The 27286-nt window shown below is 40.3% G+C and overlaps 1 protein-coding gene across 1 annotated transcript; it reads left to right on the top strand.

Annotated features, from left to right (window-relative positions):
• Positions 1-27111, top strand: EMB (embigin). Its single transcript, XM_036309625.1, has 9 exons — positions 1-235; positions 9779-9868; positions 15019-15205; positions 15422-15510; positions 19566-19693; positions 21959-22238; positions 23030-23063; positions 26039-26093; positions 26672-27111. The coding sequence occupies exons 1-9, from the start codon at positions 127-129 to the stop codon at positions 26687-26689; spliced, it is 990 nt and encodes a 329-aa protein (XP_036165518.1). The 5' UTR covers positions 1-126; the 3' UTR covers positions 26690-27111.
• Positions 27112-27286: the final 175 nt, after the last annotated feature.

The following is a 27286-nucleotide window of genomic DNA, read 5'->3' as shown; positions in this document are numbered from 1 at the left end:
TTGCGCTTCCTGCCCCCGGACTGGCGTTGGGCGCTGGGCCACTGGCGAGTGTGCGCAGGTGCTCCGGGCACCTACGGCCGCCAAGGGACCTGCCTTGGCGAGGACCGAGGGAGACCCCGGGGCACCATGTGCGCCCTCCCCGGCCTGCCGGGGCCCAGGGCGCCGCCCCAGCCGCTGCTCCTCCTGTGCCTCCTGGCGGCGGGGTGCCCGAGCTCCGCGGATGACCATCCCCCAGGTGTGAGGGGTGCAGGACCGGGAGGGGCGGAGGGCGCGGAAAGGGGGTGCAGGACCGGGAGGGGCGGGGGCGCAGGAAGGGGCGGGGGAGGTGTGCATGGCCCGTGCGCGCACCGGGCACTGGGTGGGAAGGGGCGCGAGGATGCTGGGGATGCAGGTGGACAGTGAGGGCCGCGCCTTCCATTGGCCAAGCGGGTTATCTAAGCTGGAGGAGGGGACGGGGGCGGGTAGGGGACCTCCCGTCCAGGGCGTGAATCTGGAACCCACAGCGCCTGCGAGTGGGGGCGGTGGGAGGAGGGCAGTGTCTCCATGTTTCGGAGAAGAGGGCGGGTGGGCAGGCACAGGCAGGGACTGGCTTCTGGGAAAGTGCGGTCTGTATTCTGAAAGCCACATTCACCCAGGCCAACTCCCTGCACTTGAATGCATAGTAAGGCGGAGATAGCACCTACTCTCTTCCAGCAGGCGGGTTGGCTTTGAGGGTGCGAAACAGCAATGCAGCAACAACCAAACAATCAAACAAAGCCACACGACTGAGAGGGAGGGAGGGAGGGGGAGGGGGAGAGAAGAAGAGAGGAGAAGAGGGCGAGAGGGGGAGAGGGAGACTGTCTTTGACACCATGGTCTTTGAAAGTGAAGTTTTATGTTTGGTTATTTTGTTAAAGACAAATCGAAAGAGGTATTTGTGGGCAAAATATTATCAAAACCAAGGCCAAATTTGCCATCTTTAGCTTCACCTGTTTAGAATTACTTTTTAGTTGAAAAGCATTCCACCTAACCTGTTTTCTAATGCCCGCTCACTCCTGTTATAAGTGTCAGTGTTAGCGGCCACTTAGGATAACAGACCACCCCTCTAGCTGGCAAATACTGCCCATCAGTTCACTGAAATCGGAGTATTATGCTACACAAGTTTTCAGCTTTCCGTAGGAATTCATTTTTATGGGCTTATAGCAGATTTTTCATCAGATACTTGGAAGATGGAAAGTTAATCAAAGGACATGATTCTTCTTTTTTTTTTTTTTTTTTTTTTTTTTTTTTAATAAAGGTCCTTTCAAAGGCCCAGTTGTTCACAACTTGGACACAACATTTTGGGCTGCTTCAGTTTCGAAATGTCCTTGCCCCGCATCTCTTTTCCATTCACACCAAGCATAAAGGACTGTCCAGGCTATTTCATCCCTGCCTCTCTCCTAACCACCCCCCCCCACGCCCCCCAGCTTTCCTTGGTTCTCCATCCCTGCATCACCCTTCATTCACCCCAGAACACTGGGTTACTCCTGGAACTTTGCTGCGGGATTTGGCTGTTTGTTGGAATTTCCAGGGAACTTATTGGTAAAAGTGCTCCCTGGATTCTGCCCTCAAAAATTCGGATTCAGGCCTAGCCAGTTTGCCTCAGTGGTGGAGTGTCAGCCTACAGACTGAAGGGTCCAGGGTTCGATTCTGGTCAGGGGCACATACCTCAGTTGCAACCTCGATCCTGAGACAACCAATAGATGTCTGTCTCTCTCACATCAATGTTTCTCTCTTTGTCTCCCCCACCCCTTTCCACTCAATGGAAAAATCAATGGAAAATATCCTCATGTGAGGATTAACCAATAAATAAATAAATAAACATTCGGATTCGGTTGGCCTGGGACTCAGCCTGGACACCTGGAGTTTTTAAATTCCTCCATGTATTTAATCACGTGATCCCGAGCAGGTGGAAACCCTGGGCTTTACAGGGATATGTTATCCTCAGGAGTGCACTGCTGGGCAGTTAGTTATTCTCTTGGCACCAAGGAGCCCAGGTTTAACCTCACATGCAGAGGGGACTTCTAAAGAGAAACAAGCAGGCAAAAAACAACCGTGGAATACATTAGCAAATAAAGTGTATGCATGTATGGCAAACATCTGTGTATGTACAGTGTCAATGTTGTCCTTTCAGCTTCTCTTACGGCAAAATTATGCCACAGAAAAGGCATGCAGTTAGCATCTAATTTTAAGGAAGAATTAAAAGTTGTCAGGCAACTTCATCTTGTTTTATAGATTCTGCATTGATCTCGATGAGATTCAGTTTCCTGTTTGCTAAAGGACAGTGTGAAGTTTCCTGCCATTTTTTTTTTTAATCGAGATGCTTAGAACTACTTATGTACAGCTGTTCTATAAACCAAAGACTTTTGGCTAAATTTTAATGTTAAAAATGGTTATACTTTTTCCTATTAACTGTGTAACAACTGTGTGCCTTGCATAACTGCATTATGCAGTTTATAACACTGTGTGTTGGCTTTTATTGACCCTGACTTTGAGATGAGGAAATTGGAACTTAGTGAAGTTAAATCATTGCCAAAGCACACTTAATTAATTAAGTAGTAGAGCAGGAAACTTAGCATTGTTCAGCCCAATTCCAAAGCTTGTTTTCCTAAACAGAGACTCGGTTGTGGCTCTGGGGTGACTGGGTGTGTCTAGGAAAGATTGGAACCACCAACAGAGAGCACAGTGTGTGAATCTAGATGCTCCTCTTGAGCTTGCTGACACAGTGCAAGTCCTAGAATAAAGTTAGGCACAAGGATTCATCCTAACTTGTAGACTGTTTCAGTTCAATAAGAAATGTAAAATGCCTTTGTAAGGGAGAAGTATGATTTGAATAGTAATATTCAGAAATCATTGTTATTACTATTACATGGAACAAATTAAGAGAATGGGTCCTGTTTACCCTTTGAAAAATGTTTTCAGGGGAGTAATTTGAAATGATCACTTTTAACTTCAAGAGTTAGATGGCCTATATGCTTCTTCCATCAACCCCCTGCTTCCTTCCTATATGCTCCCCTCCCCCACCCCAACCCAAGCAACTGCTTAGTAGTAAATATTTGTTGGAATAAATATTATTCGAGTACCTAGATGTGCTGACATTGCGTAAGTCTGTATCTGTGTAGAAAACTTTACCAGTTTTTAACCTTTCAAGGTGTTTAAAGTGTTTAAAGGAACATGTGAATTGGAATCATATCTTTAACAGGGTTGTATCTGATGCATCAAAATGTTGACCCTAAATTTATCATCACATTAAACATTATATGAACATTTTTTAAAATCCTCACCCAAGGATCTGTTTATAGATTTCTAGAGAGAGGAAGTGAAAGAGAGATGAGAGAGAAACTTCAATCTGTTGCCTCCCATACCTACCCCAACCATGGATCAAATCAGCAACCTGGGTATATGCCCTGACCGAGAATGGAATCTGCACCACAACCTTTTTTAAAGAATTAATTTAACTGTCGTCTTTTCCTCTTCCTGGTCTTCTGCCCCGCCTCCTATCCTCTTCTTCCTTCCCTTCCCAAAATGCTGCCCTTCCTGTAGCTGTGCAGAGGGGAAATGCAGAAAGTATCCTCCCTTGTTGGACTGTAGGAGCCAAAGGGGCCCAGATCAGGGAATTAGAGGCCTAGCCCAGTCAGGATGGTGTCCAGGTAGGAGAGCAGCCTCAGGTGGTGTGTTAGGGTCTGAACACAGTAGGGTGGATGATCTCACAGAGAATGGCCTGGAACTGAGCAGTGACCAGGGCTTTTTGCAAGCCCAGCTGACACATGTTTCTGGCCCTGATCGGGATGAAGGTGAAGAGGCAGGAGAGCAGGCAGGACCTCTTTGGGGCCTGGCGTGGTAGTAGAAGATTAGTTACATGTAGGGGATGGATGGATCACATGAGTAAAGCTAGTAAGGAGAATAGGACCAGACTTTTCACTAGAAGAGAAGGAAATATACAGATCATTCATCATAGAAGTGTACAGTTGAAATGTACATAATTTTATTCACCAATGTCACCCCAATAAATTGAATAAAACATTTTTAAGAAAGAAAAAGGAAACTAGAATGAACCTTGGGTTGTAATTTGTAGCATTAGTATGAATTCATAACTTTAAACATCTATTTCACTCATGTCTACATCTGTATAAGTAAATACATAGATATGAATGTGTGTATAACTCTAGGTATGATGCATATGTTGTGTATTTAAATGCAGATATATTTTATATCCACTTTATACCTATAGTATGCATGTGTATAAATGACCATGCATGTATTCTTAGTTCTGTCCTCTGAGATGGAGTGGAGATTTCCCAATAGCGATAACCATACTTAGCACTGGAGTCGAAATACCATTCTTTACTAACAGTAGCTAGGGCTTCTTGGAGAAATGGCTGATTTCAGGACTGGGGTGGGGAAAATATAAGATGAGCCTGGAACATCTTGTGCCAGAAACAATGAAGTGCTCAAGGCATGATGGGTCATGCCAAAAGGATACAGGACCAGAGGGAAGGGGCTCCCACTGGACAAAGCTGGGCCAAACTGGGCATCAAAATAAATAGTAATACTAATGGACTAGTACCATTAGTACCCACTGAGTAATGCCCATTGAATAATATGGGTATTCATGAGTACATACGGATATAAATTAAATGAATTAAGTAAAAGTTTGATGAATATTACATAGTTTCAAAGTCACATCACACAAAATGCTTACTGATGAAAGGAGAAAAAATACATTTATAGTAGAGAAGCCTGCCAGATACGGCTTTAATCAAATGATCAAAGTGAAAATTATCAGTAAAGAGAGAAGTAAAAATGGCGTGCCATCCGACAGGATGCAAGGAGAAGAACACGGTCACCCCTGAGATATTCCTGCCAGAGAAGCTGCCTCTGAATCTAATCACATTACAAAGCAGCTCTCCTGTTCCTCTCACAAGCATCAAGGTCGTAAAAGGTCAGGAGAGACTGAAGTGTCCAAAGTGAAGGAAAACAGAAGGACATGACAACTGATGGCAACACATCAGCTGAGCTGGAACCTTTTGTTAAAAAGTACATTTCAACAAAAGGACTTCTGTTGAAACTCAGATGAGGTGTGGCATGAGGGAGTGCACACATGCTTGTTTCTCTGTTTTCACAGCAGAATTGGGAAGATGTGAGGTAGATCCTCTGTGGAAAATATGCAGTAATGTCTTAGAGGGGAATGGGCCATCAGGGCACCATTGTTTCACCAACTTGTTTTCAAATGTTCAGGGGAAATGTTCACTCTGCACTTGAAACTTCTCTGTTAGTTCCAGATTATTTGAAAAGAAGCCAAAAGAATTTCAGCTCTTTCTGAGAAAGTTTAACATTAAACCATAGGGAATAATTGAGAAATGGTCATAAGTGTATGTAATTAGGTACATTTTCCAAAGGAGTGTTTGTTCTCAAACAGCAGCAGGTTATGTGTTAAGGCAGTTTGTCCTAAACTGTCATCTATTGAAGTTACTTCTGTACAGCTGCCTCACATATTTCATAACATTATGTGAACCATAACAAGAAACAATTTAGGACACACACAATGATATAGAAGAAAAACCTCACAATGCTTTGTTAAAAATAAACTCTCCATTTTAATAATAGTCACTGTTCACACATAACAAAATGACTCAAATAATGCATTGCTCCCATAGAAAGAATAGATGCTGTCTTTAAAAATGGTGTTATTCTTTTAATTGAAAATTATTTTTCTGGCATTTTTAAAGTTATTGTGTCCATGTCATTACTAATGTATCCCTACTCCCAAGATCAAATCTTTTTTTTACAGCTTTATAATTACATGAGAGGCCCAGTGCATGAAATTTGTGCACTGGTAGGGTCCCTAGCGGATGCTGGCTGGGGCCTCCCTCCCTTCCCCCAACCTGCTCCACCCCCTGGTCGAATGCCCGGATGAACTCCCAGTGGAGGGGACAATTTGAATACTACACTTTTATTATATAGGATAATCCCAAGATCCTGAAAGAGAATTTAGATGTAATATTGGATTGATCTCGAAGCCTGAAGTGCTTCTGTGATGGAGCCAAGAGCCTGAGCTAGCTAGTAGCCAGGGCCGGCTTCCTGTTTTGCATTTCAAAACTCCATCCAGCAATTGGGGCTTCTTCTTAAGTGGTCACCAAAATAGACCCTTTCTGGAGGGAGGTGTGGGGAGCTGCCTGCACTCTGCTTGGCTCTGCCCCTCAGCTGTGGCCTGGCTGCTGGGGGCAGGGCTCATGTGCAGTTGGGTAGAGGAGGCTGCCGCTGGAGAGGAGGAGGGCATGGCCAGGCCTCACAAAGGTTCTGCTAGGGGTGGACTACTTTGAAGACCAAGAAGCACCAGCCCCTTTCTGTTCCAGTTCTAAATGAATGTTTAGTTTTGAGGAGAGGAGAAAAGGCAAAGAAGGATTGCAAGAAATGTCACAACTTACTAGCAAAATCTCTGCATCTAAACGATGCAGAACAGGAACTCAGGGCCACAGGGCCATGGATGATGACAGAAAACCACACTGTTGAAGAATCAGGGTGGAGGATGTACCCTTTTGGAAGTGAGGGTTCCACAGCCTTGGCATTTTGGACTGGATAATTGTTGTGAGGGACTGTCCCTGTAACAGCATCCCGATGCAATGGGCAAGCCGTGTACCACAAAAAGAAATGGTCAAGCCCTGACCCTTGGTACCTGTGAAGGGGACCGTATTTGAGAGTCTGGTCTTTGCAGAGGTAATCGAGGTAAATTGAGGTCACTCTGAATTAGTATGAGTCCTCACCCTATGACTGTGGTCTTTGTAAAGGAGGGAGATGGGAGATTTGGATACAGAGACACCGCCACAGAGAGAAGAAGGCCGTGTAAAGACCACAGAGGGAAGACGGCTGTGTAAAGATGGAGCCAATCATGGGAATGATACAGCTCCAGCCACTGCCCCTGCAGAGGAAGGAAAACAAACCTTTCATTTCTGCCACAACTATCAGATGTTGGCATTTTTGTTACCACCTGGGAAATAATGCCCCGTGGACAATTTCCAGCAATGACTAGGAAATGGGAGCGTATCATAACTGGAGGAGTGCTTGCAAGTTCTTGGCACCATCACTCAATATTATATAACTTTGCTCACCCTTCTTTCTCCATGAAGTGAAACCCCAAGTAACAAGTCAGTAGTGGAACTTGGGTTAGGATACAGAATTCCTGCTTCTCCATTTTGTATTTCTTTTTGTGACAACCTAATCCTTTTAGGGAAGTTTTTAAGCCACGTCTGCCTGCATTTCCTGCCAGTTTCCTTCAAATACCAGAATCTGCTAATCAGCTTCCTGCCAACTGAAAGCAATAGGTTTACTGTTCTCCCTGCTTTGCTTAAAAAAGACCTCTGCTGAACAAAGAGCTCCTTGATTTTACTAGTCTAACACCTTCTACAGGTGGCCCTGCTCTTGCACTTGGGATGTTTGTATATGTTGCCTCTTAAAGGGATTTCCCCAAGACAAAAATCACAACAGTCATGCATATTCTTTTGCACTTGGGGCTTGTTCAAGCCTGATCAACATGAATGCTTTAAAGGGAACAGGACGTCAGGAGGCAGGTGAAAGCTGGTTTATAGACATCGGATTGTACTTTTGTCACATGATCTGGCAATTGGAAGTGGTCAGGATGGCTAGTATATTCTGGAACTACCCAAACTTTCCTATTCTCAAAGCTTGGTTTTTCCTTTTCCTTCTCTTCCTTCAACTTCTCTACACTTAGATTTTGCCCAGCCCAAGCCTAGACTCCTCTCTCTCCTTGTTCTAACTCAGGACCTAGGTGAGCCCTTCCATCCAGGTCCTGGTGAGAACCACAGCCTCGGAGCTCATCTCCTTATCTCCTCATCGTTAGTCCTCCCACGCCCTCCCCCCCAACCCCGCCACTGCACCGCCACAGTCCCTTGAAGATGTAGATCAGACTTCCCACTCTGTAGCTCCCACTTGTATGAAACATGCAGGCTGGTTACAGTCAGTACTACCAATGAGGGCTAGTCTTACGCCCTAATGACAATCTGACACACACTGAGGTCTACACTGATGTTGCTATGATTCATGCAACCTCTTGGAACCCAGCTCACTGAGCTTCACGCTCATCAGCGTCAAGCATGTGTCAGGTGCTCGCTACAGTCATTTACGTCAAACAAGAAGAATGACAACAATTTTTTTTCAGCTTCTGTCACTTATTGTTGCTTACAGGGTAAATAATAATAATAATAATAATAATAATAATAATAATAATAATAATAAATGACATCAGGCCTTCTGGAAAGGATGCTGCTTCAGGGATAAGGAGTGTGTGAACCCCTGTCTACTGTTCTGCCTGGGCTGGGTGGAGAAAGCAAGGAGGCAGAGCTAGAGCCCGTGCTGTGCAATCTCCCTGGGGCCGATGCTGGAGTAGATCAGTTCCTTCCTTCCCACCCCATCTGCCTGGACCTTCCTGAGATATTTTCTCTTTCCCAACATCTCTTGGTGCACTAGGCCCAAGAAGGAAAAGAAGCATTTTCATTAGGAAAAGACAGCCTTTGGGCAACAAGGATGTGCGCATGTGTGTCTGAGAGGCAGAGAGAATGATGAATATTAAATGTGGGTGGAGGAAAGGTCTTGTATTTCTGGCAGCCCAGTGAGACCCTCAGGTATCTTCTCCTACATAATCACTGCCAGAAGGGAGTATGATTTATGGCTTTCATTCGTTAAGGATGATTTGATGGGAAAGTGCATTCCACATTCCAAAGCTGCAGGAGAAGGGACCACGCCTTCAGAACACCCTGTACCAGGAGAATTAGGTTCTGCTGGGTAGATATTTTTTCCTTAGGCAATATTGTAAACGCTATGTGCAAGCTGCAGCGACAAAAGCAACTGCTCACTTTGATACCATTTCTCATACAGAGAAGAAAGGGAAATAACTGGAAATTAATTTTGAGCGAAGGACAAAAAAGTGAAGCAAAACCAGCCAGGGTTAATGTAAACTGAATGAAGTTTAAGGAATGCAGCCAAACTGACAATAATAAGCCTTTACTTTTCTTCTCTGAGTTGTTTGATGGAGTTGGAGTAGTTTTCAGAGGAGGTCAGGTCTGGGGCCCCGATGTCAGAGAAACAGTAGCCAGTGTAAGAAAGGAAGTTCCAGGCCAGTGAGAGAGGCTGAAATGCAAAACTTGTTTCTGTGCTAAACGTTTTCAAAAGAAGATGCAAACGACAGAGAAAAGTTGATTTCGAGGAGGCCCCTGCACTGGAGCCGCAGCTGGAGAGGAAGAGAGCTGGACTCACTGGACATCGCAGCGTCCTCTGTCCCTGGGCCCAGTGTCCCCGTGCTCAGTGCTCTCTGTGTTCCTGCTAATGCCCCTGATTAGGGCCATCCTGTGCTTCCTGTTCTCTCATCTTCTCTGCCTACGCATGCCTTGCTTTTTCCTTCCACTCTTATCTAATCCCTCAATGTCTTCATTTATATTTTATAAAGAAACTACAAATTGTAGGATAACAAAATTAAAGTTATTTTTAAAGCCACTTGGTGTAAATCAATAGGTATTTTTCATTTAAAAAAATAAAGACCGTAGAAACAATTGAAAATTTGATCACACTTAATAGCCCGATATATTTCTGAATATCTGTGGAGCATATAAAGCTAATCAGATCTTCCTGAAAACATTATTTTTCATGACTAGTATATTACCTGTTAGCTGTTAGCTGTTGGAAACTGGCTTTTAGATAGTCACTTAATCTTGATAAGAATATATAATCACCTGTTCTTTTTCTCACAGCTTCACCTTTTACAAGTCTACCTGCTCGAGAAGAAATGCTGGCCAGATACTCCAACCTTTCCTTGGAGAGTCACAACCTATCCCTGACTGGTAAATCTATCATATTTCATATTTCTTTTCTTTAAATATGTATGTTTTTTAAAATTGATTTTAGAGAGAGAGGAAAGGAGAGGAAGAGATAGAAACATTGATGAGAGAGAAACATCAATCACCCACCTCTTGCACCCTCCCCCCCTTATTGGGGATTGCATAGAAGCTCAGGCATGTGCCCTGACTAGGAATCAAACCAGTGACCTCTTGGTGCACAGGAGGACACACAACCTACTGAGCAACACAGGCCAGGTTCATATTTCTAATAATACAATGAGGAAATAAGCTTTTATTTTTCATTAAGCCACTGCATTTTATCTTGTGAAGTTCTAATCCATGCCCGTGGTCTGCTGGGAGAAACACACCAGGCCCTTATACCAGTGGTTGGCAAACTGCGGCCCCTTGAGTGTGGCTCTTCCACAAAATACCACGTGCGGGCGCGCACATACAGAGCGATTGAAACTTCGTGGCCACACTCAAGGGGCCAAAGATCCTCATGTGCCTTGCGGACCGCAGTTTGCCAACCACTGCCTTATACAATCACAGTATCTGTACAGTATATATAGTACCGTATAGCAGAATGGGGATTCTGCCATGAGGATGCTGGGCTCTGGGTGCAAGGAAGAGGCAGCTTGTCTAGACATGGGAGCTGAGAAAGGCTCTCCGGAAAAGGGACACTGGGAGGAGAGGAGAGTACCTGGCTTGCAGGTACTCTGATACAGTTCTTGCTGGTGTATCCATTCAAATCACTCTGCACTGAGAGGAGAACTCAGGTATCTTGTGAAAGACCTTTTAGCAGCTCATTTGAAGATGCCCCAGGGAGCCCATGACAATGCAGGAGAAAAATGAGTAAAGAATTCTGGGCTAAAACTCAGCTCTGCTTCCCCTTTTCATGTTTTTTTTGGGTTTGACCACCAGTGTTTCAAAGCAATCTTAGAGTTCTTTAAATGAGTAAGAAGCATTATCTGTTTAAGTAACAATATTAAAAGTTCAAGTAGCATTTAAAATACTTTAAACCTGTTCAGTGAGTCAATAACGAGTTTTATCCAATTATATGTCTTCTCATCTGAAAAACTGTTCCTGTACTTTTGTTTATCAGGAAAGGTGAGCTTTTTCCTCCCCAATCTGATTCCAAAGGGATGTTTGCACTGCACTTTATCATAGAACATTTTTATGACATTGTGCAACTTCTGTTTGCCCCCAAATATCCCCATTCCAATATTTAGGATGTATTCTTACTTGCTTTTTTACTGTTTGCATGTTCTACTGGTGAGTTTCCCCGTTGGGATGAAATGTTTAAGGGAATTCATGTGAATAATACGTTTGCCAATCCTTTGACCAGCCCGAGGATGTTGGCAGCATCACACCCTTCAGCTTCCAGTCCAGCAGGCAACTGGGGAAGGAAGGTGCTTGGGGCGAGAGCAAGCATTGACTTTTTAGTTGATGCTGGGCTGGTTATTTACTTACTTAACCTGTTCGGAGGGCTTAACTCCTAACTACTCTTTCATTCTGCAACTTCTATTAAAACCAGTATCCCAACTGTTACGAAGGCATCAAGTGTTCACAGTACATTGCTTGCTTACCTTCACGTTGGCCTGATGAGCTTGAGTCAGGCAGTTTTCTCTTTTTCATAGGCCCCTGAACTTGGGCTTGCCCAGGTCTGAGCAATCACTAAGTGCATGACAGCCCAGTCATGTTGTGTGCTTCCCCCACTAGTTTGTCCAATGTCCTCTCAAAATCTCCTGCTAGCGGGCTTTCCCTCCCTATGAGAAAGGCCTATTTGTTTTGATTTTGAGATGCTTGCAGATCCAACGTCGGGAGCATGCTCATAGTGCAATAGACTTTTTGAATCTAGTTTTTCCTTATTTAAGTCCAGATTTGTTTTTATTTGACAAAGCATTTGACATTCATTTTGAAACACTGGTTGTCAAGACAACGACATTTACATGCAGGTTGTTGTTCTGTTGCCTTCTCATCAGAAAGTTGGGTTGTAGGAACTGTCTTTTGTGAAATACAGAATTCTAATCTGAAGATGAATTTATGGTGACTAGGAACCTTAGGTTTATTCTCACTGCTATCACTGGGATTTTTAACCCACTTTATAAATGGAATATTTGCAACAATATTGATTACTCAGGTTCGTCTGTATATGGTGCTTACAACAGTTACTTTCAATATTATTTTCTTTTTCTTTTGGGCCATTTTATAAGTTGGTGTCTCTTTTAGAATAAAGTTTTTCTTATAAGGAAATTCAGATGCAATACATTAGTTGCAAATTTTGGACCAACATGACAATCATCCTCTTTCACTGAATCTGTAGATTAATTTGGGGATAATTAATGTTTTTATGATATTGTGTTGTATTCCCACCTGTGATTTAGATTTGCATTTGAGATCTATTATTTTTTTAAAATATATATTTTTTTAAATTGTATTTAAAGTGTACATGTTTAACATGATGATTTTATATATATAGATAGATAGATAGATAGATAGATAGATAGATAGATACTAGAGGCCCAGTGCATGAAATCATGTACTGTGGGGGTGGGGGTGGGGGTAGTTGGACATCTTTAGCACTGCCATGGAGGTGGGAGAGGCTCCTGCCACCGCCGCTGCGCAAGCCAGCCTTGAGCCCCACTTCTGGCTGAGCAGTGCTCCCCTTGTTAGACCACACTGACCACCAGGAGCAGCTCCTGCATTGAGCATCTGCCCCCTGGTGGTCAGTGCATGTCATAGCGACCAGTCATTCCACTTTTCAGTCAATTTGCATATTAGCCTTTTATTATATAGGATAGTGAGATGATACCATAGTCAAGCTAATTAACATATCACCTTCTCACAGTTATTTCTGTGTGTGATGAATGAACCTGAAATCTACTCTTAGATTTCAGTAAAATATTATCAAGTATATTAATGAATATAGTCTTCATGCCTGTACATTAGCTCTCAAATCTTAATTCATCCTACATAATTGCAACCTTGTACATTTGACCAACATCTCATTTCCCCTGCTCCCATCGTCCCTGGTAACCAACTTTCTACTCTTTGCTTCTAGAAGTTCAACTTTTTTTTTTTTTTTAAGATTTTACAAGTAAGTGAAATCATACAGTGTTTATCTTTGTCTGGCTTATTTCGCTTAACATAATGTCTTCCAGTTTCATCCATGTCATTGTAAAAGGCAGGATTTCCTTCTTTGTCATAGCTGAATAATATTCCACTTTATGTATACCACAACTTCTTTGTTCATTCTATTGATGAACACGTGGGTTGTTTTGCTATGTTGGCTGTTGTGACTACACAGCAGCAAGCATGACAATGCATATATCTCATTGAGATCTGATTTCATCCCCTTTAGCTAGGTGCCCAGAAATGGGATTGTTGGATAATATGGAAGTTCTATTTTTTTTTATTTTTTGAGGAATCTCCATACTGTTTTCCAAATGGCTGCACCAAATGACATTCCCACCAACAGTGTACAAGTGTTCCCTTTCCTCCACATCCTCACCAATGCTTGTTATCTCGTATCTTTTTTATAATAGCCATCCTATCAGGTGTGATGTCTCCACTGTGGTTTTGACTTGCATGTCCCTGATGATCAGTGATGTTGAGGACCCCGTCATGTATTGGTTGGCCATTTGTAATTCTTTTCTTGAGGAATGTCTATTCAGGTTATTTGCTCATTTTAAAATCGAGATGTTTTATTGCTATTATTGAGTTGTATTTATTTATTTATTTATTTATTTATTTATTTATTTATTATTATTATTTTTTAATCCTCACTCGAGGATATTTTTCCATTGATTTTTAGAGATAGTGGAAGAGAGACAGAAACACAGAGAGAAATAGCAATGAGAAAGGCACATTGATTGGTTGCCTCCTGCAATAGCCCTGACCAGGGCCCAAGCCAGGGAGGAGCCTGCAACCGAGGCATGTGCCCTTGACTGGAATCAGACCCAGGACCCTTAGGTCCGCAGTCTGATGCTCTATTCACAGAGCCAAACTGTCTAGGGCTGCTACTGAGTTTCACATGTTGTAGTGCACTTAACTATTTTTAATAAGAGTTCCTGATTTAAACCATGTCCTATGTAATAAATTTTAAGAGGCTTTCTAAATTTTTTACTTTTTTGTAATAGGTCAAAGTAGACTTTTATTTCAAGTGAAATGATACCCAATTGTACCCCTTAAGGTCTAACTTGTCATTTTTTCAAAGATCACAATTTGCTTAAAGGTCCATACACTTTAAAATTTTTAATGATAAAAATAAGACTATTTAGGCAGATGTAAATTACTATGATTTTAAGAACAGCCTTTAAAAAAAATATAGTTCAGATACTGAGCAAATGGGTAAAAGTCCTGGAAATGTACATGCCATGGCTGCTTTTGTAACACTCTAAGAAAGCAGAACTACGTTACTGCAGTTGTGGAGTTCTGGGGAAGCTTATACATTGTGCACCAAGTTCAATGGACATATTAGTGTGTTGGCTAACCACAAAGTATTTTAGACTTAGAGGTAAAACTCTTTCTAAGTGTTTTATGCTTGTGCTTTGCTGATAGGAAAGCAAGCAAACTGTAGAAGCACCTGAAAGTATATGAAACAGGACACCACTCACAGGTTGCTTCCTCCTCTACCCTTCACAGCTACAGATTTTAAGGAGATTAAGATCACAGCCTATCCCTAGCCAACTTGGCTCAGTGGATAGAGCGTCAGCCTGTGGACTGAAGAGTCCCAGGTTTGATTCCAGCCAAGGGCACATGCCTGGGTTGTGGGCTCGATCCCCAGTAGGGGACGTTCAGGAGGTAGCCGATCAATGATTCTCTCTCATCATTGATGTTTCTATTTCTCTCCTTCTCCCTTCCTCTCTGAAATCAATAAAGAAATATATTTTTTTAAAAGAAGATCACAGCCTAAGGCTTTTGCAATTATGTTAATGTTTTAACACAGCTTTTCCTCAACAGTGCCTATGAAAGAGAATAACAAAAGGAACCACATAGGTGTTAACAGAGAAATAATTCCTGAAAGGAATGTCTGATGAGGAAATGGTCTTAGTAGAGCACTACTGTTGATTTAAACTGTTTTTTATATTGGATTTCCCCTCTATGTAGCTTTTACAATATCATTTGGTTTTGTTTTCTTTTGTGGCTAATAGAATATTCCAATGTTGCAGTAGAAAAAAATATCACTTTGCAAAGACCTTCTAATGTAGAACTCACGTGCCAGTACACAACATCTGGGGATCTGAATTCAGTAAACGTGACTTGGAGAAAAGATGATGAACTTATTGAGAATAATTATCTCATCAATGCAACAGGAAACATTCTGTATACCCAATACATGTGAGTACACTAAGTTTTAAGCTGGTTGGTTACATAAAATTACTAGTTAAATTCTAAATATTTTTGTGACTGGCATTTTTTCCCCATTGTTTTCACTTGAATGTTATTACAATTTTTTTTTCTTTTTTAAAATTTTGATTAATGGCTAAGTCTTTTCATTTTCATTGAAAGTATTTAGAGAACTAAGCTCATATTAATAACTTAAATTATCTTTAGGTTTACCATCATTGATAGCAAACAAATGGGAAGTTATTCTTGTTTCTTCCAAGAGGAAAAGGAACAAAGGGGTACATTTAATTTCAAAGGTCAGTACTAATAATTTATAGAGTTATAACTTCAGTGCTCTATTCTGAGACTACTACATCCCCCAATTTTTATATTACTACAATACTAAACATAATGCAGCTGAAAGAAAATTATATGCTTTCCATTGAGTCATAAGTGGCAATCTTTAAAATAGTGCTTCCCAGTGTAGGATTTGTATTTCCCAACCCACTTCCACTTGGCTTCCCTGCCCTAGTTTAAAGCACAGGATTTAGTTAGAAAGACCAGGCTGCCAAGTTCTTTGTAAATCACAGCAGTCTCTTGAACCTATCTATCCATCTATCTTAAATCAACCAATCTATCATTCATCCATCCTTCCATCCATCGCTCTAAACTCAGAGCTTTCATAGTAGCCCTCCAGGTAACTGAGTCACTGTACGCTTAGACTGTGAAACTGTGTGTCCATCAGTGGCTCTAGGACTTGGAAATTTAAGGATACATAAAATTTAAAAATACTATGAAGATGCACACAGGGTTGCCTGGTTTTGATCTCATCAAGTAAGGACAACCTCAGAATATAACCCACAGCTTTCCCTGTGGGAATGGACAAATCAAAGTATTTTACTCTTTCTATCATTAAACCAAAACTTTAAAGGTCTCAAACTCATAATAAAGATTAGCCATTCAAGCTGGATAATTATCTTCATGAAAAACCCCACATTCTGTGATAGATTAGTGAACGCAATGTCCATGCTGCTATTTCGGAAACTCCGTCTGTCACCACATTAACTATTTGGGGCTTTGCTTCACAATAATTTCCCAGGATACATGAGAAATCATTCTCAAGTATGGCTAGCTGCCCTGACAAAATGTGGATACTGTTCCCAAGGCCCCATCAGTAGTGGAATGGCCTGCTTCATCATTACCGGGATTTAAGATGGTTCACTCCTGTATTCCTCCTTGTATTCCCTCTGTACTCACTGACTCATTTCCTTCATGTGGTTCTATAAATGTTCTTTCTTGGTAAATATAATAAATTCTTATGTTTATGCAAATCGGTCTCTGCAAAGGCAGAAACTATTATCATCCTTTGATTATTTTGATCATATACATTCTCTTTTAACTTTCCTTAATTTGCCTAATTTAACTTAGTGAAGGATAAACTACAGTTCCTTTCATTATTCCTTTCCTTCTTTTTCATTTTCCTTTCCTTTTGTCCCCCCCCCCACTTTTTTTCCTCCCTCATTCCACAATGAGTTAAGAGTATTGAATACCTGTACACACACATGCTCATGCACACACAGTCCTTGTAAACATTGTATTGAGCCTCTTTAAAATAAGTAAAGAAGACCTGTGGGTCTTAAGAAGATACTCATCAAATCTTGAGACTTGATGTGATTCTAAGAAATACAACTTTAAAAATTGCTTCTCCTCTTTTAAATGGCTATTTTCTGCATACTAGTTATGCCTATTGAGAAAGTTTAAATATTAAATAAACTGCATTTTTTCTCATTAGCTCTCTTATAAGAAAGTCCCTAAGCTATTACTTGAAGTGATCATTCTTACCTCTGATGTGAAGATTAGCAAGGGCATTTTACCTTTCCATATACCAACAGGTTTAATGTCAGGTGGTCTTGAAGAAGGCTTCTTGATTTCCTATCTATTTTGAGAGAACGAAGCTGATGGAGTATCAACACTAAGCCTAGATCTGAAATCAAGTGCTTGAGGAATGAAATCAGCACTGAATATTTAGAATCTTTGAAAAATAGTTTTCTTGAAGCAGTTTAGCTCAGTTTATTAGAGATTTTTTTGTTTTTATTTTACAAATATATCTTTATTGACTTCAGAGAGAGAAAGAGAGAGGGAGATAGAAATAGAAACATCAGCCCTAACCGGTTTGGCTCAGTGGATGGAGCATCGGCCTGCGGACTGAAGGGTCCTGGGTTTGATTCCAGTCAAGGGCATGTACCTTGGTTGCGGGCACATCCCCAGTGGGAGGTGTGCAGGAGGCAGCTGATCAATGTTTCTCTCTTATCAATGTTTCCAACTCTCTATCCCTCTCCCTCTCTGTAAAAAATCAATAAAATGTATATATTTTTAAAAGGAAATAGAAACATCAATGATGGGAAAGAATCATTGATCAGCTGCCTCCTGCAAGACTCACACTGGGGATGAGCCCACAACCTGACTTGGAATTGAACTGTGACCTCCTGGTTCATAGGTCAGAACTCAACCACTGAGACACACCAGCTGTGCAGTTTATTATTTTTGAATGCCCACTTAACATTAATGTGACTTTTTAGCATGTACTATATCATGAAGATATTTATAAAAATAAGTTGAGCCCTTCTAGATCTTTTTTTGGTGAAATAATAATTCTTTGTAATTCCTCTAAGTTAATGTTGTTTAGAGAAATAATTTTATTTAATTACACTTTAAAGATGTGTGGCTTCTGCAGAACAACTAATATTATAGTTATTTAATTAGATCTATAAGGCTTATAGAATGGTATATATTTCTATCGATGCCTTATTATGCTTTCTGCAGATGGATTGCTTATGACTTTTCTTAAGAATAAGGATTATCTTTCCTTAGCAGCACTATAGTTGAGTGTGGATGAAAAGCCTGCTTTATTCTCTATTTTAAGTTGAGACCAAAAAAATTCTTCTGTTGACTACATGAGTCAGCTATAGTGCATGAGTCTGAGTTCTCAGAATAATTCATCAGCACAGTTCCTGCTTCTGCCTTTATGAGAGCTGGTTGATTAATTACTACAAGATTATAAAAGGGCCCACATCACTGATTAGTACAATGCAAAAGCTCTGCTGACTTCGTGGTCTGGCTAGTGATGCCAGTTACAGGGGCAACAGCAAATGTCGCAATTACTTTTCACCCTGGAAAGATGAGTGATGGTATAAAAAAAAGACCAGAGATCGGTCTGAAGCAGCAACTTCACCATCTTTAAACATGGCTTCTTCCAATCCCAAGACTCTCATGTGCCCTAGAGTTTATCCAAAGTTCCAAAAGGTCATTCAGACACATTGGAATACCGTATCCCTGCCCTTGTAGTCATAAATATTTCCAAATGTAAGCAGCATCCCAGAACCATGTGTGATCTCCAGAGCAGTTCTAACAAGTTATGTTCCCTGAGAGTAGTACATTTTATAATTTAGGTCCACACGGCTGGTATCAGCCACGTAAAGCATGGCAGAGCCGTGGTCACTGTCATCTTGACCATTAATCCAGAGGACAGTAGAAAAGAAAACCAACAGAAGAGATGAAAAGAAAGCAGAATTTTGGTTTTGTTCCCCTCTGGTGTCACTGTCACTTACCTACAGTCTATACCCTGACCTTCACACTTACTTGAGATAGTCTAATAGCCCAACAGGGTGTCCCACCCCCAAACTTCATAAAATACCCAAGATTTTCTTGAAAAGCCCCTCTCAGCTAGCAGCTGTGCTTCCCAGGCCTGTACCTCTTAAACACTTACTGGAAAAGGGTATCTTCTACCGTGTTTCCCCAAAACATTGCTTTTCTTCCACTTTGCTTCCTAGCCTGAGTAAACGTCAGTGTTTTGATCATATTTCACCACATAGCTTCCTGCTGAATCATGACCTAACCTGTTTCCAGAAAGAGCATGCTGAGATTGCGACTTAGAGGAGATATCGGAGAGATCAGCCAGCTGGGGAGGCAGAAAGGCCCTGGACTGGTGCCCAGCACAACCAGCTTCAAAGTAGCCTTCAGAACAGCGTGCGTTTAAGGCGAGCCCAGCCTGGCTCTAGAAGTACCTGCATCACAGCCGCGTTGTTAAAATGCAGTGCCTACCACGTGCACGCTGTGCCTCACCAGGTGATACCCAGGTGTAGCTCCCTGCCCTCCATGGGTTGGAAGGAAACTGTGGCTTCAGAAAAGAATCCCTGTTTTAGCCACACTCAGATCTCTACTTCATCTGCAAGGCTTTCGTGGAGGCTCCTCCTACAGCAGGTTGATCTTTCTCATGTTAATGAGAAAAAATGAAAGAAACTTACTTCAACTTAAATACATTCTCCCTACTCAAACTCTTTCAGTAATCTACGTTTCTCTACATTTTTCTTAGTCCCCGAACTTCATGGAAAAAACAAACCAGTGATCACTTATGTGGGGGATTCAACTGTATTTATATGTAAATGCCAAGAGTGTGTTCCTTTAAATTGGACCTGGTACAGTATGAATGGGAGTGTACAGGTAAGGTCGTATTTCTTTAATTTGAAGAAAACAAATAAAAATTTTATTTTATAATAAGATTATAATAGACTTAGAATTGCAAGGACTATTTATATGTCTGCTATCTTTTTCTGTAGTATGTGTTCATAAAGAAAGAACAGTGATAAAGAGAGTTGTCATTTGACGTTTTTAGCTTGTTACATTACACATTGGAAGATACTCTTAAATGTTCCATTATCTGTTTTTTGTTTTTTACATTTAGCAATCTATTTAAATTCTTTGAATAAAGTTATAATTCACTTTTACTTGACGACTTTATAAATAACCCCAACAACAACATGAAAATAACTTTTCATGAAAATAACTGGAAAAAAGGCTGTCTTCCTTTCCTGCTGCTGTCTCCCTCCAGACACACTTGTGATAGGAGGCAGTACAACTGCACCATCTCAGAAAAGAATGACAACTTGGTCCTTTGAACTTAGGTTCTTCCAGTAACTGGCCTTGGCTTCTTTTGGCCTCCCAGAGGCTTAAGGGAAGCCAAGTGCTTAAAATTCCTATTAAGGAATTAATGGGTACTCAAAGATCTGATTTGGAAAAAAACAAACAAACCATAAAACACACTTGAGTATTCAAGAAATCTTTTTGGCTCTTTCTTCCTCCAAGATAGCCTCTAATAGCATGGAAATGTAGGAAATGATCCCATTGCCTGCTGCTAATGGTCACAGAAATTCAATTCTGTAAAGGCAAGCTGTAATTCTAGAAGGAACAGTATGAGACAGTGTACACCTTAACTGAAACAGTAAGTTCCGTCTTTGACAAAGTTGATGCTATCATAGACTGTTGAAGGAGAACAGGGAGAGTGACTGATTCTATGAGAACCTTAGTTTGATTTTTCAAAGAAACAGCTCCCATCCACCTAGGAGTAGACAAACCATTAACATTTCTGCTTCTCTTCTTATTGATTAGGAAAGGCAATCATTTTGTATATGTAAATAATTTTTTAAAAACATGTAAATATGTAAAAATTATAATTGTGATATTGGAAATGTCCAGTCTAATTTATTTATGCACATGTGACACTGATGAAAATACCCTAAATCTAATTATATTAAACTTCTAGAAGGTAGTCTGTGCAGCTCTCCATTTGCTATACTCATTTTCTCTTATAATTTGGCCCTAAGCATGGGTCAGATTAAGAAGTGAGAAAAGTGCAGGGAAGAAGGTGCAGGGAAGAAGGTGCAGGTCAAAACTTTAGGTCAAGTGTTTTTTTTCAAAGTGTGGGCCAACCCTCTGCATCAGAATACCCTGGGATGCCTGTTACTCTACACAACCCTCAGATTCGTCAGCTCCGAGTTAGAGAAGACACATGGGTAACAGCATCACAGGCAGTGCTGCGCCCAGGGAGCAGGCTACTATAATTTTGGGGGCACATAATAAACTCACAGAGAGTGCTTCATCAGATAACCTCTGGGAATATTTGTATGCAGGTGAGCATATATTGAGCAGTGCAAGTGAATGACAGAGCAGTGAAGGAATTAAATACTAGTAGCCTGAGAATAAAATTGAATTTAAATGGATTAAATAAATAAGCCCCCAAATAGCCTAGCGTGACTCTTGAGTGGCTGGGAAAATCCAGTGAATATCAGAAGAGAGAGAGAGAGAGAGAGAGAGAGAGAGAGAGAGAGAGAGAGAGAGAGAGAGAGACTGATTGATTCAGGTATGAAAGGACAGAGAGTGCCCACACCACCACGTACACCAGCCTCACCAGGGATGTCCACCCATCCTTCCACATCATCTTTCAGGACAGAAGATTTCATCTCCAGTCGCTGTCAGAGGAACTCCCAATCTCCAGAGCCAGTGATCTTCCTTTATAGGAACGATCAGATTTAGCGGCTTCATTCATTTAATAGTTGGTTGAATGTATTCCTGTGCTTGAGAAGGGAAAGTTCTTTGAACAGCTAGTCGGGAATTAGAATGTGAAATCCAGCTGGCTGTTAATTCTCATATAATATTTACCCATGATGACCCGTGTGCTGTGGTTTCATTCAGTGGTAAGTACTGACAGCAAAGTATACTTCTCCTTTGCTTGTTACCTCTTGGAGATCAAACTCTGGTGAGATGAGCTGTTACTAGTACGTATAACTTCTCACAAGTTTTAACATGCCTTTCTCTGGTAAGTGGTTCTCTTGGCCTTATCTTATAGCTTTTGCTCAAAACTAGATCATTTAGAACATGTCTCTTGCATGCAATATGATAGGAATGGATTTTAATGTCTCCTTATATTAGGTTCCTCTTGATGTTCAAATGAGCGATAAGTATGTGATCAGTGGAACAAATGCTAATGAAACAAGGCTCAAGATAATGCACCTTTCAGAGGAAGATCAGGGAGCTTACTGGTGCCATGCAATATTCCAATTAGGCGAGAGTGAAGACCACATTGAACTTGTCGTGCTGACTTATTTGGTGCCCCTCAAACCATTTCTTGCAATAGCTGCTGAGGTTGTTCTTTTAGTGGCTATTATTCTGCTTTGTGAAGTGTACACCAAAAAGAAAAAGAACCGCCCAGGTAGGAGTTATTTTTTTAGATAACGTTCTCAAGTTATGACTTAACATATTACAGGGGCTTCAGAGTTTTGGGGAAACATCTAGTTTTTGTTACCTGGAATGATATTTATGTTAAAATCAATGGTGACAGTGAGCTATGAGCTTGTATTGATGATCTTCCTGTTTCAATTTACTAAACTATTGTAGTACTAAAATATATCTTTTCCACCATTTTCTTTGGTGTTACTGGTACCTACGTATCAATTAGGTAGTATGTGCTTTGGTCCTGGAATATTGGGAAATTCTGTGATAGCACAATAGAAAAGATTTCAAAGACAAATAATTGCTTTTTCATTTAGATAACTCACTTAAAATATTTGATCAAACATTTTAGAGTTCTCATATAGAGACTAGGTCCTGTCAGTTTCCTAGTTTTGTAGCCTATACCTGATGGATTATGGGTTGAGAAACCAATGTTCTTCCCGTAAGATAATTTATCTTAAATTTTGTATTCTCTCTTGATTTTGTACTAAACCTTTAATAACTTAAATAAATTTGTAATTAATCTATCAATCAGTCCTGTTTTGAGAATTTGAAGCTCTAGTCTAGACTATGCTTGATAGAAATTTTAGGTACAAGAGGAGGACAGGATGGAGGTGCGGCTGCCTAAGGGCGCTCATCTCTCTTTCATTCCAAAGAGGGGACATAGCACAGTGCATTCTTAGCTGGGGGTGGGGGGGTTGAATTAAACATACATGCTCCATAAGAATAATAAACCAATCTTAATATGCATATTCTTCTTTTGTCACACAGATGATGGGAAAGAATTTGACCAAATTGAACAGCTGTAAGTAGTATTTTTTTATAAATTTTCACTTGAGTGAAATACAGATAAATATGAAATAGAATAAATGCTTACAGTTAGGCGAAAATCACGTGTATATTATGTATGCTACTCGCCGTATGTGTCCGTGTTGTAGTGACCATCTGGAGTTTGCCTGCCAACATTGGAATCCTGTTTTCTCCTGGAAAAGTGGGTTTGGTGGTAGTACCTACAACATAGGGCTGTTGGGTTAAATGATATGCTATGTGTAAAAGGGCCTAGTGTGGGCTATGAACACCTAGCGTGGGTGTTCAGTGACCATAAGGAAGTATTATTTGTGTGAAGCACTGATTCTCAAACCCGGCTATATTTTTGATCACTTAGGATGGATGCTCCTTAAAAATGCAGTTACTCAGACCTTACTGGATCTCCGAATCAGAACCTCTGGGATTGGTGCCTAGGCTTCCGTCTTTCTTTAACATGTCAATCACTGATGCTGATTCCCTGTCGGGTGGAAAATGACTGGCCTGGGATTCTGTCAGTCACTATTTTGAAAGCACACAAATTGTGCGCTAGTTCTCATACAGCTCACTTTGTGGAGAGTTGAGCAGGCGGAGGGTTGGGGAGGAGGTTACCAGGGGTACAGTTTTCTGTGCTAAAGCTGGGAGCTTCAAGTTCCTCCAAACCAGATAACTGAGTGTAGAGTCCAGTGACGGAGGAGGCCAAGATTGGGATTAAAATCTTTAGCAACTTCGTTTTATAACTGGAAGCTAGTACCTCTTACTCCCCTCATCGTTTTCATCCATCCCCCTCCCCACTGGCAACCATCAGTTTGTTCTCTGTCTCTATGAGTCTGTTTCTTCATTGGTTTTCGTTTTTTGTTTTTTTAGACTCCACATTTAAGTGAAATCATATGGTATTTGTCTTTCTCTGTCTGATTTATTTCACTTAACATAATACCCTCTAGGTCCATACATAATCCACAGGATGTAATGTACAGCATAGGGAAAGTAGTCAACAATATTGTAATAATTTTGTATGATGATAGATGACTACTAGACTTATTGTGGTGGTCACATTGCAAGGTATGTAAATGTTGAATCACTATGTTGAGACTATTATAATATTGTATGCCAACGATACTTCAAAAAAGATCTCAGTAACAGAGCCAAGGACTGGGGACCAGAAAATAAGACCAGATGAAAGCAGCCAAGAGAAACCTAAGAAATTGGAGGCCTGAGCAAATGTTACCAACAAAAAATTGCCTTTAAAGTTTATCTTTATCAGTCAACAGGAGCTCTGAGGTGTGAGTGCAGTAGCCACTCTTAAAGAATGGGGCAGGTTATACGGCTATCATTCAGATATTTGTAGATGCTATGCAAAATAGTTATTTTAATCAATTCACATGTGGAAGATAAAATAAACCAATACATATGAGCTTATAAATTAAGGGCATAAAATCATTATATCAGGAGTCCCATAATCATAGATAGGAATACAACGGTGTTGCCTTAGAATCACAGACTCTCGTGGCTGGGAGAAAATTAATTGTCCCTCGTTCTGGAGAACTTAAACATCTTACTTATACTAATTTGAACTTTGCATCTTTCCGGCTCCCATGTATGGAATCTCTTTCTTATACTTAAAGTCATATACAATTCATGACAGATATTTGAAACATTACAACCTTGCCCAATTCTTTGGTTCCCCCAGCTCAGTCTCCCCAGTGTTTCCACCCATTCCCTTGCAGTGACAGTAGGAAGCTGCTGGGGTCTCAGCACATTCTGGTTGGCATAGGACACTCTGAAAGGATGGTGTCAGAACCCATGGAACCGACGACCAATTCTTCATAATTTAATTTTCGCTTATGTAGCCTACCCTATTGAAAAAAATACTTTAAAAGTATTTTTTCTAGAATATCTTGGCAATGTCAAATTGATTCAGTCTCTAGTGCAATGCATTAACTTCCTGCCCTTTGAAAACTTGGATATTGTACATCATTTTCTCCATCCCATACTGCTCCACGGAGATCACTGACAGCATTTTATTTTCCTCATCTTTAGGTTATAGCTGTAGCTTTAGATTTCATTCCAGTGTCAGGGGCACTTGAAGTCATTTAGACCTACCTTTTCCCAATGCTCTTTTAGAATGTATTAGCTAGGAGATACATTTTTCTTGACAGAGAACAAATATTATGTATCAATATATTTTATGTATAATGTGTATATATATGTGTATGTTCACTTAGATGCCAGTTATTCACAGTGTATTGGTGAAAATGATTTTTTAGAATAGTATAAACATGCAACATCAAAACAGGCTAGTTTTAGTGCTCATTCACATAGTCCAATGAGGAGCGCACTCAGCATCTAATCCACTCAGATATTTAATCCACACAATCTCACTTAACTGTCCTTGCCCCCAGATTTCAACATAATTGATTTGATGGTTGAATTTATTCTCTGGTATTAATGGCTTGATGAGCTCAAAGCTTCCTAAAAGACCTAGAAGGGGATTCATTACACACCCTTGTTATATAGTTTAGCCACTCTTGTCTTCAGAATCTGAAGCCCAGACATGTATTCTTGCTCTGATGCATTTTGGGTAGATAAAAAACCATGTTCATCCTCTAATTCAGTGCAATAAACTTGTCAAAGTACAGCCCCTATAACTCATATATTGGCTGAGCTCCTGATTGGCTATCACCTTGCATTTGTCAAAACAACACATACATTACAGCCATCTACCCAAGCCCCCACACATGCTTAGGGAGAAGCAATTCTCCCTCTGAATAAAATAGACAGGCCTTTGCCACTGTCACCTGCCGCAACATAATCAATGACATAAAAAATTAACATTATGAGTAAAACATTTTTAAGAGTAAATTCTGTCTGTACTTACTGTTCACATTAACCTGATAGTCATGATGTAGATGGTTACTGACTTAATTTTATGTAGTGTAAACATCTAGTGACTTTCTTTCTTTATTTTCAATACAGGAAATCAGATGATAGCAATGGTATAGAAAATAATGTCCCCAGGTACAGAAAAAATGTAAGTTACTTCTAAATGCTATTCCAAATAAAAGGTAAAATCCAATAGACATAGGCTGTCTATTAACCCAGCTACTTTTTAAAAAAAGTTTCATTAAAGACCTAGTCAATCACAATGTGCGTGGGTCTGCTTGTTTACAATATTATGGGAGAAAACAGAGTTATACAAAAATAAATGACATATTTTTCCCACCAGGGAACCAATATAAAAGTAAAGCTATTGTACTGCCTACATATATGTGTGTGTGTTTCTTTTGTCACCATGGGCTACTTTCTTTTACAACTCTTCATGTAGTCTTATTTTTTTTCCTGTCTCAATTTTTCTGGATTGTCCTATTTTATTCTGACACATTCCATCTTTTTGGTTAATATTAGCTTATTTTCTTTACTGATTAGAATAAAAATTTTCATAGTTTGTCAGTATTTTTCTCCTGAGTAGTGAGAATAGGAACTGCCGGGTTTGGCAATAGGTTGGATCACCCCTTCCCAGCAAGTTTTGCTTTGCTGAAGTGATGATAAGCCATTATAGAGTAACCAGGACATGCTAATTAAGTTTCATTATGTTTTTATTTAACTCAGGAATCTGTGAGCCAATGAATGAGAAGCCTCATGCCAAGACTCATGGGAAGATGTACAAAGAGTTTGTATTTCTGCCTTATTTATGCTTCCTGTTAAGAACATCGGAGTTTTTATTTTTAAAAGAATAAAAAGTTTAAGCAACATATTCAGTAATAGCTTTGTAAATAACAGATACTATCTCAGATCTAAAGATATTTTCAATCTGCAATTTGTTTACATAAAAGCAAAGTAAGTTGTATTAAATATGTTCTTTGAGCTATAACCCAGGATAATTAATCTTATCCTGGTCCTCCAGGGACACACAGAACAGACACCAGCTAATGTCACTCAAGACCTGTTCATAACCAAAGAATTCATTTAAAAGGAAGCCTTTGCCATTTGTCTTGAAAAGTATTTTCCCCCAATCGTGCTTACTATGTATAAAACTATTTGTAATGATATTCGTCTGACGTTCATCCTTCTTTCATATTGAAAAAAAAAGTATGTCTTTACTAGAAAATGAATACTTTCTGCCTTTGCTATTGATGGTTACTTGCTACAATCACCACAGGAAAAACATAATTTTCCTCCAGAATTATCAGTTGAAGGTCAGTAAATAAAACTGCACTTGCCCCA

The sequence above is a fragment of the Myotis myotis genome, unplaced genomic scaffold (genome assembly GCF_014108235.1).
Source record: "Myotis myotis isolate mMyoMyo1 unplaced genomic scaffold, mMyoMyo1.p scaffold_m19_p_5, whole genome shotgun sequence".
Taxonomy (NCBI): Eukaryota; Metazoa; Chordata; class Mammalia; order Chiroptera; family Vespertilionidae; genus Myotis; species Myotis myotis.
Note: the sequence above shows the minus strand (reverse complement) of the source record. Positions and strands in the feature narration are given on the sequence as shown.

Excerpts from the sequence above, each read along its gene's own strand:
- EMB (XM_036309625.1), top strand. The coding sequence starts at position 127 with ATGTGCGCCCTCCCCGGCCTGCCGGGGCCCAGGGCGCCGCCCCAGCCG. Across the intron at positions 9,869-15,018 it reads TCACAACCTATCCCTGACTG|AATATTCCAATGTTGCAGTA; the intron begins GTAAATCTATCA and ends TGTGGCTAATAG. Across the intron at positions 19,694-21,958 it reads GTATGAATGGGAGTGTACAG|GTTCCTCTTGATGTTCAAAT; the intron begins GTAAGGTCGTAT and ends TCCTTATATTAG.